General features: G+C 39.1%; 1 protein-coding gene across 1 annotated transcript in view; it reads right to left on the bottom strand.

Moving 5' to 3' along the window:
- Window positions 1–4,671: 4,671 nt before the first annotated feature.
- Window positions 4,672–22,498, bottom strand: part of pcolce2b (procollagen C-endopeptidase enhancer 2b) — a 32,024-nt gene continuing 14,197 nt past the window's right edge. The window contains exons 5-9 of the mRNA XM_062991134.1: window positions 21,245–21,381; window positions 19,105–19,268; window positions 17,234–17,317; window positions 12,339–12,506; window positions 4,672–6,852 (exon numbers count right to left, since the gene is read on the bottom strand). Of these exons, the coding sequence (XP_062847204.1) occupies window positions 6,716–6,852; window positions 12,339–12,506; window positions 17,234–17,317; window positions 19,105–19,268; window positions 21,245–21,381 (690 nt within the window). The 3' untranslated portion in view covers window positions 4,672–6,715. The remainder of the gene's footprint in view (window positions 6,853–12,338; window positions 12,507–17,233; window positions 17,318–19,104; window positions 19,269–21,244; window positions 21,382–22,498) is intronic.

Here is a 22,498-nt window from a genome sequence, read left to right as displayed (position 1 = left end):
TCCTGTGCCACTGGCTGCCACAACCTCAAAGGCATAACAGATTTGTTGGGTTGCCAAGTAGCTCACGCTGTTGAGTGTTTGTCCTTGATATTTTACAGCATCGTGCCGAATCCTTTGAGCTATCAATTAGAAGGTTGTGGATTTGAATCCTGGCTCTGCCATGCAGCCACTGTTGGACCCTTGAGCAAGGCCTTTAAATCTTTCAGCTCCAGAAGTGCCCAAAATTGCTGACCCTGAGCTCTGACATGATGGGATATGTAGTAAAATGTAGTAAAGATGTTGTATTGTACTTGGTATGTTGTGTATGTATGACAAGTAAAGGCATTCCATCTGCCCTAGATTATTATTATTTACCCCAAGATTACCAGGTAGCAGGGTATTTGTGGCCACATAGTTTTATTTTACTTTAACAGACTGCAGGACTTGTTAATAGTCCTGAATTCAGTGTCTGATTAAAGATGATCACGTTTGTGCATACAACTCTGCACGTTACAAAAGCAGTGTTGTAAACTGAAAGTATGGGTGCCAGTCTGGCCTGCCTGCAGTTCAGATCAGTTACCCACTGAAAATGGGTTGTGCATAATAAAGAGCAATTACAACAAAGGTTATGCATAGCTAAGGAGTTGTTGGATTCAGTTCTTAAATTTAGTTACTAAATGCTCCTTCCTCCAAGTTTTTAACCATGTTTCAGACATCAAGTATGAAATAAAAAACATTGTTTTTTAAAGGAGATTGTACAAGGGCACCTTTTTTCCCCAACTGTTTTTGGAATCACTAGGGCAGTAGTTCCTAAATTATAATAAGGGTACCACTTTTGGTACATAAACCTTCTTTAGGTGGTATGACCGGGAAGGAGTTGCCTGGGATCTGGGAAAGCTGCTGCATAATGGAAACTCATCATTTCATATATTTAATATAGAACAGAATTCCTTTATTTGTCATATATACATATACAGATGTTCAGTACAATGAAATTCTGTCTAAGCATATGTATCCTAGGGATATCAATCTTTATAAAAAATTATCACTTAATTTTTTCAGAAAGTTTAAAAATATAAGAAAAAGAATATAAGAAGAATATAAGAAAAAGAGGAGGGACAATCCACAAACCGCCGTCACACTCATTGATGCCAGAGGACATGAAAGCTATGCGTCAGGTACAAACAGAATATCTACTGTGGCTCACATTGCAGATCATGTTAATCCTGGTAATGAGGTGAATGTGTCACAACACACAGTGCATCATTATTTTCTTTTTTATGAGGCTGCACAGTCACAGGCCAATCAAAGTGCCCATGCTAACTCCTGTCAACTGTTGAAAGCACCTGCAGTGTGAAAAGGGACCTCCACTGACCAGTGTTATTAGGGTGATGGGCCATGCATAGCACTCCAGTAATACATACGTTTGTTTTTTTTAGTAGTATAGGTGCATTAGGTACAGCAGTGTTGTTGGGATTTTTAAACACCTCAGTGTCACTGCTTTAAAGAAAAAATACAAATCAACATCTTCCTAATCAGACAGTGTCCACTAATCAAAGACTTTTAAAATATGTTTTAATACAATTTTTCCCATATTTCTCTACAAACGTACATTACCTTTGCCATTTTCCAGGGTCAAGACCTCTGTGACTGATCTATCCAAGAGCTTGGAAAATCTTGGAAAAATAAAACCAGGCTGGAGATTAAATGGTTGTGAGTAGGAATAGAGTCGGGTGGCACAGTAGTAAATTATTCTAGCCCACTAACACTGAGATACAGGGTTGAAATTCCAGCAGTGCTATTGACTGGTTGGGCATATACATATACAGTGGTGTTCAAAAAAATAGCAGTCCAACACCATTAACCTGATAAATCACTTTTTTTAGTAAAAAACCTGAAAGACGCAGAAGGAAGCGTGGAACTACTGTTCGAATGGATCAAAGAATAGCCAAAATGGCAAATACTCAGCCAATGATCACCTCCAGAAAGATCAAGGAACATCTGAAGTTACCAGTGAGTACAGAAGATGATTAAGTGAAGCCAATTTACCAGCAAGAACTCCTGCAAAGTCCCGTTGTTAGGAAAAAGACGTGTCCTGAATGGGTTCAAATTTGCCAAGGAACACATTGACTGGTCCAAAGAGAAATGGCTCAACATTTTGTGGACTGATGAAAGCAAAATTGTTCTTTTTAGGTCTAGTGGCCGTAGACAGTATGTCAGACGTCCCCTGAGCAGTGAATTCAAGCCACAGTACACTGTGATGACAGTAAAGCACGGTGGTACAAAATGATGATATGGGGTGTCTCATACCATGGTGTTACGTCTATTTATCGCGTACGAGGGATCATGGATCAATTTAAATATATCAGAATACTTGAGGAGATCATGTTGCCCCATGTCGTAGAAGAAATGTCCTTAAAATGGGTGTTTCAACATGACAATGACCCAAAACATCTTGGTTATTACCTCAATCTTGTTTGTCTGTAGAGTGGCCAGCACAATCCCCTGACTTCAATCCCATAGAGAACTTGTGGGCTGATATCTGAAACGCGTTCTTTTGAGGCAAAACCCAAAATTGCAGAAGAACTGTGGAATGTCGTCTAATCATCCTGGACAGGAATACCTGTTCAGAAGTGCCAGAAGTTGGTCAACTCCATGCAACACAGATCTCGGAAACAATTGTAATGCCACTAAATATTCGTTCAGTAATTTAAACTAAAGTGATACATTTTTTGAGTTTTTAAAGATATTCATTTTTCTTAACTTTCTGTAAAGGATTAACACAAACTGGCTACATTTTGTTAATGTTCTGATTTAGAATTGAAAATGTGAAATGTTCAGTGCATTTGCATTTATGGAAATAAAAGTTATTATAATGAATTTGCGCTTTATTCACTGTTTTAAAATCACTGCTATTTTTTTGTTATGTCTAAGGGGTGGTCAAAAGGCCCAGCGATAGATTTGTGACCTGTCCAGGGTGTGTTACTGCATTGCGCCCAGGGATCCTGAGGAAGCCGGACCTACCGTGAGCCTAATCGGGATAAAGCGGTGGTAAAACATTAAAATCAAAAGATAAAATGGGGCTTTAGAGTGAATAAGGATTTTGAACATTATAATACAAGATGGCACTGTGTGCGACTGGAAGAGTGGGTGCCGCACAGCAACACAGTAAGAATTTGGGCTTCTCTGTGAGGAGTTTTGCATTGGTTTCCTTTAGGTTCTCCAGTTTCATCTCACCTGGGAAGAAGAGATACACTGCCTGGCCAAAAAAAGGTCTAATATTTGATTGGACCGCCTTTAGCTTTGATTACGGCACGCATTCGCTGTGGCATCGTTTTACAAGTTTCTGCAATGTCACAACATTTATTTCTGTCCAGAGTTGCATTAATTTTTCCCCAAGATCTTGTATTGGAGATTTGGACCACTGCGCAAAGTCCTCTCCAGCACATCTCAAAGATTCTCAATGGGGTTCAGGTCTAGACTCTGTGGTGGCCAATCCATGTGTGAAAATGATGTCTCATGCTCCCTGAACCACTCGTTCACAATTTGAGCCCGATGAATCCTGGCATTGTCATCTTGGAATATGCCCGTGCCATTAGGGAAGAAAAAATCAATTGATGGAATAACCTGGTCGTTCAGTATATTCAGGTAGTCAGCTGACCTCATTCTTTGGGCACATAACGTTGCTGAACCGAGACCTGACCAACTGCAGCAACCCCAGATCATAGCACTGCCCCCACAGGCTTGTACGGTAGGGACTAGGCATAATGGGCGCATCACTTCAGCCGCCTCTCTTCTTACCCTGATGCGCCATCACTCTGGAACAGGGTAAATCTGGACTCATCAGACCACATGACCTTCTTCCATTGCTCCAGAGTCCAATCTTTATGCTCCCTAGCAAATTGAAGCCGTTTTTGCCAGTTAGCCTTACTGACAAGTGGTTTTCTTAAGGCTACACAGCTGTTTAGTCCCAATCCCTTGAGTTCCCTTCGCATTGTGCGTGTGGAAATGCTCTCACTTTCACTATTAAACATATCCCTGAGTTCTACTGGAGTTTTTCTACCATCTGATTTCACCAAACATTTAAGTGATCGCCGATCACGATCATTCAAGATTTTTTTCCGACCACATTCCTTCCTTGAAGATGATGTTTCCCCACTGTCCTTCCACTTTTTAATAATGCGTCGGACAGTTCTTAATTTTAGTAGTTTCAGCTTCTCCTTAGATGTTTTCTCTGCTTGATGCATGCCAATAATTTGACCCTTCTGAAACAGATGAACATCTTTTTCACGACCACAGGATGTGTCTTTTGACATGGTTGTTTAACAAGTGACAAGCTACTCACTGCATCAGTTAGGGTTAAATAACTTGTTGCCAGCTGAAACATAATCACCCATGCAGTAATTATCCAATGGGAGGCTCTTACCTATTTGCTTAGTTAAATCCAGGTGGTGACCTTTTTTTGGCCAGGCAGTGTAATTGCCCCTACTTGCGAGTAGGTGAAAGTCTTGTAAATGTCTAGATTGGTGCTACTTACCAGATCATGTTTCTGCCCTGCTCAACCGGTCTCCAGGTGGTGCCAAACCCACCATTACTCAAAACCATGGGACGGGGTATAATAAATAAATAAATGAAATATGATCTAAATTATATAAAGAAAAATACCACAGTTAATTAAATAATGACATTTTTATTTTTGGTCACAAAACATAAATTAATATGAACCATCAGGGATCTATTTTGTATGAAAATATTATATAATGCGTATTTTAAAATGCACATCATATTAAACACTTTAACTCAATGCACATCTTTAAAACAACACTATAGGATTATGGGATGCTTTTCATTTACAGTATTTAGAATGAAAATGAATGAAAAGTCAAGCATATAATCAAGGTCAATGCTACCAACTTATTGCACTTTAGCCAGCACATTACATGTTCCTCAGTTCTGTACATTCATTCATGTTGAAGAAAGAAAATCAGATTGGAAAAAGAACGTCATTATAAGTGTGCAACATTAAAATAGTAAAACTTTTTACACTTTGTGATATCTAACCATTATTTAATTGTACTACTGTAACTTATATTTTATCAATATTATAATTAAGAACTCTTTGTCTTCTGCCTGCACCCAAACAGTACTGCAGGGTATTATATAGGCACTGGATCCAAATTCTACAGTATATTCCGCTGAAGACCAAAAAATGTTTCTATGATTCCAATTTCAGCCCCTGCAAATCTCCCGGATACACATGCTGAGACTGGATTGTCTAAATTAAGATAGCAGTTAGAGTTTTTGCTTCTGGTTATTTTTCTTAAGACATCTATGATCTGAGATCTGTGGATTAAAGGAACCAGAACTGTAAGCAGAGCCAGTATTGTTCTTGCTTTGTTTTATGTTTCTTGGCTCAAAGGTGGAGTTTTAGGGTGGATGATACAGCAAACATATCACTGCAGTACATGAAGCTATTTTAACCAAATATAACACTGTATATCAAGCTTTGTTAGTAATAGTAAACAGTACAATCATGTTTTTAAAAAAGCCTATAAATCAAAACAATGTCTAATTGGCAAAGGTACTGCTCCTGTCCTGATACCAACTTATTTACTAAACCTCTGTAAGTTAAAGTTTGGTGAAAAGGAAATCCAAAATGAATAAAGTGCTGGTAATAATTTCCCAATTTCTGTCTCTTTTGGTAGATATTTGTTAGACTATGTGATTTTAGATCATTAAACAAAGTACAATATTACTTAAAGCAGTGATTCTCAACCAAGGGGCCTAGAGGGGGTCCCGTTGAATAATTGAATAATTCTAATTCAGTTGTTGTTTCAGAACCTGCTGTAGTTGACCAAGGTGAGGAATCTCCAACCACCAGCTGACCAGAAGTAACATCAATCAAAATCAGAAAATACCAAGATTTGGAATTTTGGCATAGATTGTGGCATACATTTGCATTTGTGTAGACTGTTCGACGCTGATGATAAGGTTCAAGATAAGTAAAATACATATTCTTCATTTGACTATTATATATTGTTTAATTACAATTCATTTGCTCACCAAAAAAATTTCGTTACCTGGTCGCTTGAATAACCAACTTTCTTGTGTTTTATTTCATGTTATATATTTTAACATCATTTAGTGTGACAAATATTTAATAATTGGGTCAAATCAAAACAGGGGCAATAAATGTTTTACACAACTGTATGGTGATTTCCAATTTGTCATTTGCATTCATTAAACAGTTGTAATCACATGCACAGTGTTTTAGGCCAGGCATTATCACTTTCCTGTACATGTATTTGTGTTTTGCTTAAGTTATAGTTTAAATATTCAGGTTTTTTGTGCTGTTTACATCACACTTTTGCAAAAAATGTTTTCCCAAATGGAAATTTCATGGCTGATTTTGCTAGACTAAAACATATTACTCATATACCTCCACATATTTGGGTTTGACCATCATCTCAGCAAGTGCAAAAAAAAAACACACAAGAGCTCAATTTATAAACTTGAATTTAGTCTGAACGCCAACTGCTTCCAACTTGGAAATACAGGGGTTGCAAATGGACCATTGCCATTCTGTTTTCAGCTATTACAGTTCAGTTCATCCAACTGCTGACTGGTCCAGATAGATATTAGAATGAAAGAAATCACTCACTATGGAGAGGAGAGGAGTATTCAGGCTGCAAACATGAATAAAAGTTCACAAGTTTCAGGACGTGGAGATACGTTCTCAGCACCTCGTGTTCTTCAGTATGTTAAACACTTTCTGGTTCTTGTTCTTGGCTTTAAAGGCCATGACGAAGTGTTGTGGGCCGATCAGGCCGTGGCCCTCCTCATCTGTCTGTCCCATGAGGATGTAGTTCAAGCCTAGTAACGGCACACAGATAGAGCCTGAATGCAGTGGCGGAACGGCAGAGACATTCAGTAAGCGTGTTCATCAGTACCTTAAGTTACTGCCATTCCATATGCTTATATACGGTGATATGAGCATATGTGCTTCAATACGATTTCACAGTAACCTTGTGCACCCCTGCACCTTTACCCATACCCAGTACATGGAACAGTGTTCTCTCTTTAAGGTCAGTCTGAATGGTCAGACCCAGATGAGAAGCATGTGCTGCTGCTTTTTCTTAATCCATGTTATCAGCAACAAATATTACTCAAGCTTCAAGATTTTAAGGTGGTTCTTCAATTTCTTTTCAGCATAAAGTTTGGTTTTTCTACTTGATCTTGACATTCTCTTGAACCTTTATTGAACTGTCATCTCTCAAACATACATAGAAAAGAATTTCAATTTCCAATTGTATTTTGGAAATATAAACAAATTCAGAATTGCAACACACTCAGAGAAAGTTGGGACAGAGGCATGTTTACCACTGTTTTACATCACTTTTCTAACTAATGAGGTTTGGAAATTGATGACACTATTGATTGTCTGATCTTGTTTTTCTTCATGTGCAATATATTTTTAATAGTAGAGAGCAGGATCGCAGGCAGGCCAGTCAAGCACATGCAATGCCAAACAGGCCATTGTCTTGCTTACATAACCATGGACTTCCAGAGTAAGACACCTAGCATACTGTATGTATCCAGTTATACACCTCAGCATTGATGGTAAACTTTCACATAGGCAGACACATGCTGTAAGTACTGATGCACTCCATACCATAATAGATGATGGCTTTTGCACCCTTCACACCTTTCACTACTCTAAATGGTCTTTTTCGTCTGCATCTTTTCACCTGCACGAGGTGAGTTCATATGCAGATCAGCCTAGTGCATGGAGAGCCACACCCTGATCAGCATTATTCCTCAACTCTGTGCAGGTGCCATCAATCAGCCAGCAGAGGTCGTAATTGCACCAGTTATGAGGAACCGACAACACCAGCCAATCGTTGTTCATGTAGCCTCCCAGCCCAGCCAGATGGCAGAACTGAGATTAGATACAATGTATTCGAAATCCCAGCTCTGGTGTGCTAGCGTATTTTACCACTGTGCCACCTGAGCGGCTTTGGGTTGCATTTCTTGATGCAGCAGAAACTCTATCAAGAGTAAACTCTATTATGCTAAATGAAACCCATATATCAGTTCAATGCAGAAAGGTTGAGTTCTCTCTGGCCAAGCGTGTGTGCTGTGGTCAGATGTGTCCAGAAAAAAATGGACATTGAGTTCTGAACTGCTATCAGTAATATGGTGCAAAAGCCAACATCTATCATGGTATGGGGGGAATCAGTGCCCACAGCATGGGTGACTTGCATATGTGTGAGAGCACCACTGATGCAGAGGCATATATTGGTATTTTGGAGAGACATACAGATGTGTGAAAAAGTTAGGACACCCCATGAAAACCTTTGTCTTTTTGAACATATATAAACAAATGGACATTTGAGTTTCATTTGAACAGTACTGAGAGATGTAATGAACAAAAATGGAAATGTATTGTGAGGAAAAAGTTAGGACACCCCCACATTTATTACTACTTAAAATGTCTAAAATTAAAATCAGATGCACCACATCAGCTTCAATGATTAGACCATCGTTAGAGGACATTGGAGTTTTATTTAAACCTCAGACAGTAGTTTGGTTTGCTCTGGATTGTTGAAGGGAGTGTTATCACCATGGTGAGATCTAAAGAGCTCTCTGAGGCCTTTAGAAAGAAGGTTGTAGATGCATATGAGTCTGGGAAGGGATTTAAAAAGATCTAAAAAATTCCGGAAAATTATTTACAAGTGGAGAACATTTAACACAACTGCCAACATGGTCAGGTCAGGCCGTCCTAGCAAGTTCAGCCCAAGAGCAGACTGCAAGATGCGTAAAGAAGTCTCCAATAATCCTACACTGTCATTACAGGACTTACAGCTAGCTCTTGCCACAGTTGATGTCAAGGTACATGCGTCTACAATCAGAAAGAGACTGCACAAGTTTGATTTTCATGAAAGGTGAGCAAGGAGGAAGCCCTTGCTTTCATCAGGGCAGGACTAAAGTTTATCAGAGAACACCTAGACAAAGACCAGGACTTCTGGAACAATGTGCTTTGGACAGATGAATCCAAAGTTGAATTATTAGGGCACAGTAACAGAAGACATGTTTGGTGCAAACCCAACACAGCATTTGAGCACAAGAACCTCATATTAACTGTGAAGCATGGAGGTGGAAATGTCATGGTTTGGGGCTGCTTTGCAGCAGCAGGGCCTGGCAAGCTCTTTATTATAGAATCCACGATGAATTCTTCACTGTATCAGAGGGTGCTTGAGCAAAATGTAAAAAACTGTCCAAAAACTGAAGCAGAGGTGGACCATGCAGCATGACAACAACCCAAAACATTCCAGTAAATCCACCAAGGAATGGCTCAAAAGAAAGAAATGGAGAGTTCTGGAATGGCCGAGTCAAAGTCCGGATCTTAATCCTATTGAGATGCTGTGGGGTGATTTGAAACGGGCTGTGCATGCAAAAAAAAAACTCAAACCTCACACAGCTGAAGAAATTCTGCATGGAGGAGTGGGAAAAACTTTCCACCAGTCGATGTCAGAGACTGGTAGATGGTTATAGGAAACGTCTAATTGAGGTTATTTCAGCCAAAGAAAGAAAAGAAAGAAAGATATCCTTTATTTGTCATATATACATATACAGATGTACAGTACAATTAAATTCTTTCTTCGCATATCCCAGCTGGTGTTGGAAGCTGGGGTCAGAGCGCAGGGTCAGCCAACTTACGGCGCCCCTGGAGCAGACAGGGTTAAGGGGGAAATACCAGCTATTAGGACAGGGTGTCCTAACTTTTTCCTCACAATAAATATCCGTTTTTGTTCATTACATTTTACAACTTGTGTTTACAAGTATTTTTTTCAGTTTTATTTTAGTTATATAATCTCCATCTCTCAATACTGTTTAAATGAAGCTCAAATGTCCATATGTTTAAATATGTTCAAAAAGACAAAGATTCTCATGGGGTGTTGTTATGGGATGGGGGGGTGGACCCAAGAGGAGAGCTCCTGGTTTATTTACCTTAGGTTAAACAGTGAATGTGAATTAATATAACAAAGGAAACAATGTGTGAGGTGTGGAGACATGTGTGTTCAGTTGTGAGTGCTTGAGGCCAGATTCGAACTGGCAACCCACAGAACCAAGAAGCAGTGCTTTACCACTACTCTACAGGAGGAGTGGAAAAGCCCATGGAAAAAGAACTAAAAAAACGTCAACGACAAACAAAGGAGACACTGAAAATGGTGTGCTCAAACAAAGGGAGACAATATTAAATAGTCCAACACAAAATTATTCTCAGCCTTAGGGCTGAAAACAAATACAATTTGTTTTTTCAGAAATAAAAAGGGTTCAGCTCACACTTTTAACACAGAGTTTATACCTCAGTTAATCTGTCTATTTATTTTTCTTTGTTTCAGCTTTCTGTTCCTTTTCTCTCTTTTCTTTTACTTGTTTATTGTAGCTTTCTTTTCTCTTTCTTTCTTTTCACCTTTTTGCTAGTTACCATACCGTCTGCCCCGCTACAAAGGTGCAGCACTGAGCCATGGTTTGGGTGAGCTTTTTATGCAGAGCCCTGCAGGTGTGTCTGATCAGCAGTCATCAGTGCTGGGGCTTCTGGGAACTGGAGTTCTGAGAGCTGCTTCCAGCTGCTCTCTTACTGCGCCACCCAGGCCCCCTGCTGGTGACCGGCGGCGTGGACAAGACCCCTTACAGGTGTCTTAATTTTTTCACTTGACGTTTATGGTTATTTTAGCAAGACAATACCAGTCCTTATTCTGCATGCACTACAACAGCCTGGCTTCATAGACATCAAAAGCATGTGCTTGCCTCATCTGCCCCTTGTTGAAAAAGTATGCATTGTGCATCATGAACAGGAGAATCAGACGATTACTATAAACTGTTAAGCGGTTTAGGTCTTGTATTAAGCAAGAATAAACAGAAATGCACTTGCAAAACTGCAGTAATTAGTATATTTAGTTCCCAAACCATTAAAAAGTCTTATTAATAGGAAAGGTGATGTAACACAGTGGTAAACATGCCCATATTGGTCCTTTAAAACATTGGAAATGGTTCCTTAGTTAAATAAAGGTTACAGAGAAATCAGAGACAAGTTTTCTGAAAAGGTTGGTAAACTAAGATTTTTATTAATGTAAAAAAGCTTTAAGTTATGATAACTCAAAATAATTAATTATATACACCGATCAGCCATAACATTAAAACCACCTCCTTGTTTCTACACTCACTGTCCGTGTTATCAGCTCCACTTACCACAAAGAAGCACTTTGTAGTGAAACACTTTGCAGTGACACTGACACGGTGGTGTGTTAGTGTGTGTTGTGCTGGTATGAGTGAATAAGACACAGCAGTGCTGATGGAGTTTTTAAACACATCACTGTCACTGCTGGACTGAGAATAGTCCACCAACCAAAAACATCCAGCCAACAGCGCCCTGTGGGCAGCATCCTGTAACCACTGATAAAGGTCTAGAAGATGACCGACTCAAACAGCAGCAATAGATGAGAGATCGTCTATGACTTTACATCTACAAGGTGGACCAACTAGGTAAGAGTGTCTAATAGTGTGGACAGTGAGTGGACACGTTATTTAAAAACTCCAGCAGCGCTGCTGTGTCTGATCCACTCATACCAGCACAACACACACTAACACACCACCACCATGTCAGTGTCACTGCAGTGCTGAGAATCATCCACCACCTAAATAATACCTGCTCTGTGGTGGTCCTGTGGGGGTCCTGATCATTGAAGAACAGGGTGAAAGCAGGCTAAAAAGGTATGTAGAGAAATAGTTGGACTACAGTCAGTAACTACAAAGTGCTTCTATATGGTAAGTGGAGCTGATAAAATGGACAGTGAGAATAGAAACAAGGAGGTGGTTTTAATGTTATGGCTGATCGGTGTATAAAAATAATATAAGGCCGCTTGCATGGCGCAGCGGTAAATTACTCTAGCCCACTAACGTTGGGATCTCAGGTATCAAATCCCCAGCAGTGCTGATCTTTATCTCAACTGCTCAGTGCTGTAGTAATTTGAAGTTAAATTTCATAGTTAAAAAGCTATCCAAATGCTTTATGATTAAAAAAATTCTTATTGTACCAGAATCTACATTAACCACCTTTTTAAAGCTAAAACTGACAATTCACTCAGCATTACCTAGTGACTCTCTAAATATTCAACTGGAAAGCTGACCAACGAGCTCCAGTACAAACCTCAAACCACACAGTTCCTATAAAAAGCACAGTTTTCTAAATGTGTCATTGTGGCTGTCTGAGAAAAACAGATGCCAGCCATTTAAAAAGTGTAATCAGTTAAATGTGTACCCACAGCCCATTGGTACTGTTGGCTGAGACTCACCTCTCCTGACAGAAGGGCATTTCTTGCATAGGATGACAATCTTGGTGCTCATGGATTTGCCCGCTTGCTGGATGGCGAGGCTGCCCTCTTTATAGATGTTGATGATAGAGACTGTAGTGTGCATGCTTCCTCCACGCGGCACAGCGGTGATAATCGTTCCTGTGATGACTGACAAATAAAGAAGTTACGCAGCTATTATATGTACGTCACAATTTAATTTTAATGAACAGTCAAGTCATCGTGTTCAAATGGCAATGGCAAATGTAATTACAACCTTAAATCAGAATAAGTTGGGACAGCATGGAAAATTCAAATAATAAAAAAAAATACAGAGTTTCTTACATTTACTTTTATTTGATTGCAGACAGGATGAACCTGAGATATTTCATGTTGTGTCTGGTCATTTTCATTTCATTTATTAATAAACATCCATTCCTGCATTTCAGGCCTACAACACATTCCAAAAAAAAAGTTGGGACAGTAAAGCATTTACCACTTTGTAATGTTGCCATTCCTTTTCACCACACTTAAAAGACGTTTTGGCACCGAAGATACCAAGTGATTTAGTGTTTCAGATTTTATTTTGTCTCATTCTTCCTGCAAACACGTCTTAAGATGTGCAACAGTACGGGGTCGTCGCATTTTTCCGTTCAAAATTCTCCACACATTCTCTATAGGGGACAGGTCAGGACTGCAAGCAGGCCAGTCCAGTACCCGTACCCTCTTCTTCCACAGCCATGCCTCTGTAATGTGTGCAGCATGTGGTTTTGCACTGTCTTGTTGAAAAATGCATGGACGTCCCTGGAAAAGATGACTTCTTGAAGGCAGCACATGTTGCTCTAAGATCTGTCTGGATGGTCCTTTTTGTCTTTGGTTCGGAGCACACGGCATCCATTTTTTCCCAAAAAAGACCTGGAATGCTGATTTATCTGACCACAATACACGTTTCCACTGTGTGATGGTTCATCCTAGATGCCTCCGAGCCCAGAGAAGCCGACGCCGCTTCTGGACATGGTTAACATAAGGCTTCTTATTTGCACAGTAAAGTTTTAAGTAGCATTTGTGCATATAACTCTGTATTGTAGTGCTTGACAAAGGTTTGCCAAAGTAATCCCTCACCCATGTGGTTATATCAGCTATTGTTGAGTGGTGGTTCTTGATGCAGTGCCGTCTGAGGGATTGAAGATCACGGGCGTTCAGCTTAAGCTTGTGCCCTTGGCCTTTAATTCCTGAAATTCCTCCTGATTCCTTGTATTGTTTAATGATATTATGCACTGTAGAGGGAGAAATATGCAAATCCCTTCTAATATTTCTTTGAGGTAACATTTCAATCATTTTCTCACACATTTGTTGACAAACTGGAGATTCTCTGATCATCTTAACTCATCAAAGACTCAGCCTTTCCTGGATGCTGCTTTTGTACAAAACCATGATTACAATCACCTGTTTGGAATCACATCATTATTTTATTTATTTCACTTCATTACAAGCCCTAAATTGTCCCCATCCCAACTTTTTTTGGAATGTGTTGCAGGCCTGAAATGCAGGAATGGAGGTATATTAACAAATAAAATAAAGTTGAGCAGACAAAACATGAAATATCTTGGATTTAAACTGTCTGCAATCAAATAAAAGTCAAAGTAAATGTAAGAACACTGCGTTTTTATTTTATTTGCACTTTCCATACCGTCCCAACTATGATTTTAATGTCATGTTTTACACACTTTGGTTACATTCATGACAGAAACGGTAGTTTCACAAGACCAGTTCAAGTCTTTAATGTCAAACACAGTCATGGACAATTCTGTATCTCCAATTCACCTCACTTGTATGTCTTTGGAGCTCCCAGAACTCCCGGATGCAAATTCCACACAGAAGGGACCCAGACCACCAGGTAAACTCTAAACCAATTCTGAGGGAGTGTATTTATATTATTTTTCATTTTCATCCACCACCCTATCCTGGCCATGGTCGTCAAATTCCCTGGACAGGGCACCAATGCATTGCAGACATAGCCAATCATGTCTGTGTAGACACCTGGCCAGCCAACAGCTCTTCTAAGATTCAAACCCCGGATTTCAGTGGTGGTGAGCTAAAGTGGTTAGTGATTTTTTAACTTTATATATTTTAAAACATTCATGTAGAAGCAGCTGAACTTTTTGTCCCTGTGCACCGCTTTTTAAACGGGTCAAACTGTGACGTAACAGACTTGGCGCATTACGAGTAAAGTTTTCCACCACATTAAGTCCAAGCCTTCAGCCACCAAGCCACTTTTCCATATGCAAATCCAAGCAACCTTGGTGGGACATCATAATGAAATATCAGCCTGGTTTTGTAAACATGGCCCAGATAGAAACCTTTCAGTCAGAAGGAGGCCACACTGAATCAACACATCTATTTACAACCAGTTTGCGCCCAGTGCAGTGCACTGAGAGAACTGTGTTCCTCACACACAAATCCCACTGTGCAGCATGGTAAAAAAACAAAAAAAAAACTGAACGCTGCCATTCAGCACTGAAACAAACCGTCAGGTCCAACATTGGGTACATAAGGAACTACGATTCTGGTAAATGATTTTCTGTTTCCCAAAGTGTGCCATCAAGCCCTGGAGAGTGTATATACAGTCTCGTGCAAAAGGTTAGACTCATACAAAAAGAAGTAAACACATCAGTTAACAATCACTGCCTCTCAAAGTGGGTTTGGGGATCCCTGGGGTCCACAAAGTTGTGTTAGGAGATCCACTAACAGAAACAATTTAATACCTGAGTGCCACATTAGCAAAGAGTAAAATAGCAAAGACTAAAAAATAGGCAGAATGTGAGATGTATTTGTCATTATGTGCACTTAAAGACAAAAATACAAATTCTGTGAGACTGATCACTTGAATTAAATAAATGTATCTTTAGTGAACAGTACATTTCAAAAGCTTAATGAAGTACACGGTCACAGATCTAAACTAAAACAGTGCCAACAACTCTTCCACCTGCTAAACAATTACATTTATTACAACATTACCATCTAGCAGATGCTTTTATCCAAAGTGACTTACAATTGTAAACATATACAATCCAACAATTGAGGGATAAGAGCCTTGCTCAAGAGCCCAACAATGGCAACCTGGCAGATATGAGACTTGAAGCAGTGACCTTAAGATCACTAGTCCAGTACCTTAACCACTAAGCTGCCACTGCCCCTAACATAACTGACTTTTTCCCTGTATATCCCAACCTAGTCATCTGCAATTCCTGATTGCGAATCCACTGCAGCTTGCACGATCACCAATCTGATCAAGGAGAGCCGGATCACCACATGCCCCCCCAACACATGTTCAACCTGCCAGTGTTGGGTTCCCACAAAGCCATATACATATGTAAAGCCATGCTAGGCACCATGTTATTCCCCCACCCTCAGCTCACACAGATGCCCGGACCAGTCACAGATGGCATATCACAGTGGCCATTGGTAAGGATTCCGTCTAAGCTTTCCTCTCTCAAACATACCCAACTGTGTTTGTGTGGACACCCGGCCAGGTTGGAGACTGAGATTCAAACTCGCGACTTTTGCGAACTTTTCACAGTGGTGTGCTAACGTGTTAGACCACTGCATCACATGAGCGGCTTCAAAGTCCTTAACATTTGAATAATTGTCTACAGAACAGACATCTTTAGGAGTTTATACATTTGTTTGCACACAAAAAAATCCCTGGTTGCAAAAAGTTTGTGAACCACTGCACTAAAACAGAATACTCACATGGTAGTCAATGGCTTTCTTTTGCACATTATGATGTACGATTACTATTTACTAGTTTACATTTACGATTTCGGCATTTAGCAGACGCTCTTATCCAGAGCGATGTACAGAAGTGCTTCCACAGTAACATTACCTTACTTTAGTTTAAGTAGACAACAGTCCAAGAACACAAATCTGCTCAAACTCTGTTAGAACCAAATTTTTTGTTGTTGTTGCAAGAAATGAATAAGTATTAGTGAGTGTTAGTAAGTAATTACATGCCAGCTTAAGTGTTTAGTAAAGAAGTGGGTTTTTAATTGTTTTTTAAAGACAGCAAGAGACTCAGATGTTCATACAGACAGAGGACGTTCGTTCCACCACTTGGGTACAAGTACAGAGAAGAGCTTTGATGCTTGTCTTCCTCAAATTCTGGGTGGAGGATCAAGTCGAGCGAGACTAGTGGCTCGGAGGTTGCGTGGTACAGATTGGGGTTTTATTAGACCACGAAGGTAGCTTGTGGCTGGTGCATTTTTGGCTTTGTAGGCGAGCATCAGTGTTTTAAACTGAATGCGTGCAGCTACAGGAAGCCAGTGAAGAAAACACAGCAGTGGGGTGATGTGGCAGTGTTTAGGATGGTTAAAAACCAGACGGGCAGCTGCATTTTGAATGAGCTGCAAGGGTTTAATAGTGGACATAGGAGCACCTGCCAGGAGGGAGTTGCAGTAGTCCAACAGTGAGATTACAAGTGACTGCACAAGAATCTGAAGCGCTTCCATGGAGAGAAATGGCCTAATCTTCTAGTTGAATTAACACATGGCATCAAATATTCCTATTATGTTTGCACATGCCACCTTTTATGTTTCGTATTTATTCATTAAGAAAAATTCAGCTAAAGAGCTAAATACATTTGTTTTCTTAAATGGATCAGAAATTCAACAAAATGTAGAATTCAACTAGTGGTGTGCAAATTTAACATAAGGGCAGTGGTGAAGGTAGGAAGCCTCACAACCACCACCAAGTCGCCACTGTTCACCCCCTGAGCAGGGCCCCTTATCCTCAGTTGCTTGCAATGTATTCAGTCACAAGTGTAAGTTGCTTTTGTTAAAAGTTGCTGCTAAATGCTATACATATAAAATAAAATGTAAAATAAAAGACTGGTCTCTTACCAAAGTTGCTGGAGCAGAGATGACTCTCTGTGCTTCCTTTCCGCTTGCAGTTTTGTTGACAGAGTGCTGCAGAATACTTCAAAGCTGGAGACAAACAGGACAGAGAGCATCGAGTTCACTCGCTTTATAAACTGAGCCTCCAGCAGAATTCTATTCTGAACAAACATTCACCACATAATAAATGTATGACCAGATCTCACATTTTTAGTAATTATTTACAAACTTTATACGATATACAGATGGATATTTAAGTAAAACTAATATAAGGGACAAATACACTGACCAAGCACTTTATTAGGTACACCTTTATGGCACATAAATGCATTGATTTTATAAGCTAAACCTATCTACCAAAAAGATAAACTTTGTGGGTATACAACTACTGACTGTAGCTTATTGTTGCTCTGTACACTTTGTCACCCCACTGTATCCCATTCATTAACTAAAAAAAACCCTCATAGAAATGCAATGACTAACATGGTAATGATGTAGTATTGTGTGTTATTCTGGTATAGCAGGTGCAATAATGTTGTTGGGATTTTTAAATACTGTTCAAACTTTATTTCTGTAAAGTATTTTATTAGTGGACACTTTCTGATGATGCTGTTGGATTCATATTTATTTTTATTCCAGATTTTACCCCTTTTACCCCCTTTTAATTCCCAACTGTGAATACGCTGCCACGTGCACAACCCCATAGCCACTTTTTATCACCTGCCATTGCTGGGTTCCATGCAGAGCCATATCACATATAAAAGACTCCATGTGACTCATCCCCATGTCAATTTTTTAAAAAGATTTTTAAACAAAAACATCTAATCTTGTTATTCATTAACTTATTTTCATGTTTTACCATCGCTTATCTTGGTCAGGGCTATGGTGGGTCTGGTTTTGCCCAGAACCACTGAGTATAATGCAGTAACACACGCTTGGTCATCCCCCTTCAGACATAGCCATTTATAGCCATTTATATCTGTAGATGACTGGCTGATAGCAACATTTTAAACGTGAAGTTACAACAGTAGGTGAAAATACTATGACTCAGCAAGAAGCAATTAGGCCATATAGGTGGCACAGCAATCCAAGCCGCAAAGATCCAAGTTTGAGTCTAAACAGACAAAACTGGCTGTGTCTGAGGTAGAAAAAGCTGGGAAAAGATGGGAAATTACCTCTACTGTGTTGTTTGGCGAGACACCATTAGTGGCAGTGTAATACTGGCAGACATAGCATGATCCTCTGTAAGTAACAAGGCTATCTGTAAGAATCTGTGTGTGAAGAAGTGGCTGGTTCTAACCACAAGTCATAGAAAGTGAGCAAAAAAGGAAAATAAAAGTCATAAAAGTAATATTGCAGTTATATAAAGTCTGGAGTTTCATTTTTTAAAAACAGTGGTTGGTTTTGCTGAACAATATTTACTACTTTTAATACAGAAACAATATTAAACATAAAGCTAATCAGTGGTGTGAGGTTCAAATGTCACATTATTAACAGAGAGAAAAGATAGCAGAGGATGACATATTCTAACAGAGGCCGTTTCATGGGACAAGGTGAGAAGTTAGCCTTCCTCCTCTCATTTTCTTGCCATATCTCTCTCTCTCTCTCTCTCTCTCTCTCTCTCAGTGGCATGTTTGCACATTGCATCATACCAAATATGCAGCTTTTCAAATTTTTTTCAAAGATTTTCAAATGCTCACACTCTACCATGAGCTTGATAAACATGACATCTGGTCATTCTGTATGCTGTCATGCTGTGATTTGTGTTTAAGCATAAGTGTATGACGTTTTGAGTTATGACCCATTATGTGCACATGTGTGATGTAAAGGAACGACTTCACAAGTGCATTCCTGTAGTATTAGGGGTTGGCACTTACTTATAGCTCTGGTGGTTGGGGGCAGAGTGGTTGTGGTTGGGGGGATGGTCGTTGTAGGAATCTTCTTGCTCCTAAATTTGTAGTGAGCAATAAAACCATCTGCCGTTAGACTCAGATCTGAGAGGAACTGAATGAGAAGTTGATTCCCCTCGGAAAACACTGGCCTGTAATGCACATACACACATATTAAGTTCCTTAGACACAAACTTTTTTTTTTTTTTTTTTTTTTTTTTTTTTTTTACAAATAATTCACTCAGCATAACAATTTGAGTAAAATATTAAAATCTTTGTATCTAGTATAATAATATAATAATAAATAAAATAATAAATTAACAATGGTTTGGTTTTGCTCTTTATATTTTAAGGTAAACCAAAGGTTTGTTTTATTCTATAAACTACTAGAAACATTTCTCTTAAATTCCAAATAAAACATTCTCATTTAGCAAACACAAAACTGGTGAAAATAAAAAGATACAATGTGTTCAAACTTTAAATAATGCAAATACAACAAGCTCATCTTCATTTTTTTATGCATTTCCCCCTCATTTTCCTCCTGATTTAGCACACTCAATTTGTCTTCCGCTGCTGAGGGATACCCGATAGCATCCAAGGAGAGCACAGCGCTGTACACGCCTCTTCCAACATGTGTACAGCCCTCCTCTTCTCGCCCCTGCATTCTGCACAGGCGTTTCTTTCACCAGTTAGGGTCCTTACACAGCGTATAAAGATCCCACCCCACACATAGTCAGGCCCCCACCCTGCAGATAAGGTGGCCAATTAGTGTCTGCTGCAGGCACTGACAATTGTGCCCGCCAGATGGCGCCCAGTCGACCGGTGGCAACACCGAGTTTCGAACCGAGGAGTTAGAATCTTGGCGTTTGTGTGCTAGTGGAATATCCTGCTGCGCCGCCTGCTCATCTTCATTTTTAATTAAAACAGTACTGACATTTTAACTTAGGAAGAGTTAAAAAATAAATATTTGGTGGAATAGCCCTTATTTTCCATCAGAGCTTTTATTAGTCTTGGCATGCTCTCCACCAGACTTTTACATACTTTTGTTTGATAACTTATGGCCATCTAATATCTTCAATGATGTTCAGGTCTTGAGATCACTTAAGCCTCTAGATAAAAATCTGGGTTTTCTCGCATAGCCAGGTTTCACTGCTAGTAAAGGACTCAACATAAGGAAAGGATTCTCTTGTCTGATAACCAAATACTGCAACATTTTTAAAGAAAACCTCCCCTAGATTTCACGAAAACTCAGACTCAGGGCAACAGTTCATACAGTTCGGGGTAAGTCTCTGAATGTCACTCAGCTAAAGCCCAGACTTAAATCTCATCAAACAGTTGTGGAGAAACCTGAAGATGTTTACAGTTCAGAAATGCCTGCCATCCAATCTTATGGAGCTTGAAAGAATCTGATATGAAGAATGGTTCATATCAGGTTTGGACAGCTAGGAGAGACATGTCCAAGAATACTTGCAGCAAGAATAATTCCTGCCTACTTCTACAAAGTATTTAACATGGGGTCTGAATAGTTTTGTTTAGATTTTTTTATTTTATTTGTTGATATGCTATTGTTTATGACTGTTTGTCATAAACAGCATATTATTGGTATACCAATAATTGTCATATAATCACTATGTGTAGACTGATGAGTGAAAATAGCAATTATATTCATTTAAAATCAAAACCACAAAACAGTAATGTGTGCAAAAAGTCAAAGTGAAGAGATCTGAATGCTTTCTAAATCCACTGTATATATCCGCAGTTCAGATTCAGTTCATCACAGAAATAAACCAAGTTTGCTGGCTGATTACACTGTACTTTGCATACTGGAACTTCAGAGGATCAGGCTTTCAAGCTAAATCAGTAAGACTACATACAGCACTGGCCAAACGAGTCTTTTATAATTTTATGGGCTTTGTAGAACTTGGTAAAATTTCTAACATTACCTAATTGCATAAACTGGCCCTAAACCCAAATCCATGATCATTTAAATGTTTTTAATATGCTTTAGTTTCAGAGTGCAAGATCTGGTCCTCAAAATTACTAATGATCTTGTATCTTGTGTAAACAGTAGCCTGTAACTCCAGCTTTTTATAAAAATCTCTGCAGTTTTCTCATTATGAGCACTTACGCCGGTGGGGTGTCTCCACAGAATTTCCCAATTCTCTTAGCATCATTGATTTCTCCACCATTAAAGATGGCTACATAGTCGTAGCGGCAGTAGTTGTCTCTTTCAACATCAAACTTCTCAAATTTTACTTCTATAATCTAAAAGAAACAAACAGTGTCATTACTATTAAATTATTCAATGAAAGAACTCAAAACAGTAAAAGAAAAAATCTTTTTTAACATCCAAAAGGTTCTGTAAATTAAACAAATTAAACATTAAATCAACATATACAGACAAGTGAAGAACTAAAGACAAAACTAGGGGTGTTAATGATTAACTGGCAAACCCTCTTCCTACACAGCCATGTCTCTGTAATGTCTGCAGCATGTGGTTTTGCATTGTTTTGTTGAAAAATGCATGGACGTCCCTGGAAAGGCAGCTTATGTTGCTTTAAAATCTCAATGTACTTTTCTGCATTAATGCTGCCATCACAGAAATGTAAATTACCTTTGCCAAGGGCACTGACACGACCCCATACCATGACAGACCCTGGCTTTTGGACTTGTTGTTGGATGGTCTGAATGATCCTTTTTGTCTATGGTCCATGTCTTCCAAAAAATATTGGAAATACTGATTTGTCTGATCACAATACACATTTCCACTGTGTAATGGTCCATCCTAGATGCCTCAGAGCCCAGAGAATTTGCTTTTGTACCAAACCATGATTACAATCACCTGTTGACATCACCTGCTAAAAATCGCATCATTATTTAGTTTTTTTACTTCATTACTAGCCCTAAATTGCCCCTGTCCCAACTTTTTTTGGGAATGCGTTGCAGGCCTGAAATACAGGAATGGAGGTATATTAACAAATGAAATGAAGTTGAAATATCTTGGGTTCAAACTGTCTGCAATCAAATAAAAGTCAAAGTAAATGTAAGACACACTGCATTTTTATTTTATTTGCATTTTCCATACTGTCCCAACTTTTTCTGATTTGGGGTTGTAGATACTTAGATCATAAAAAAGGGTAATACCATAGACCATAAAAAGAGTAATTGAGTGATTATTCACCATATTTCCAAACAGTGGATGTGCATATGTAAGGTATACACAAAAACAGTACAGCCCTCAATGCAACGTTTACAGTTATCAAGTCAGGATTTGAACTACCACTCTTCTGATTGCTAGTTTAAAGCCTTATCTACTAGGCTGCAGCTCCTGGTGGTTTAGAGCCTTAAATTAACTCCAATTGTTTACATTTTTTTGTTAGTT

Source organism: Trichomycterus rosablanca, chromosome 3 (genome assembly GCF_030014385.1).
Source record: "Trichomycterus rosablanca isolate fTriRos1 chromosome 3, fTriRos1.hap1, whole genome shotgun sequence".
Lineage (NCBI taxonomy): Eukaryota > Metazoa > Chordata > Actinopteri > Siluriformes > Trichomycteridae > Trichomycterus > Trichomycterus rosablanca.
This window is presented reverse-complemented; position numbering and strand designations above follow the sequence as displayed.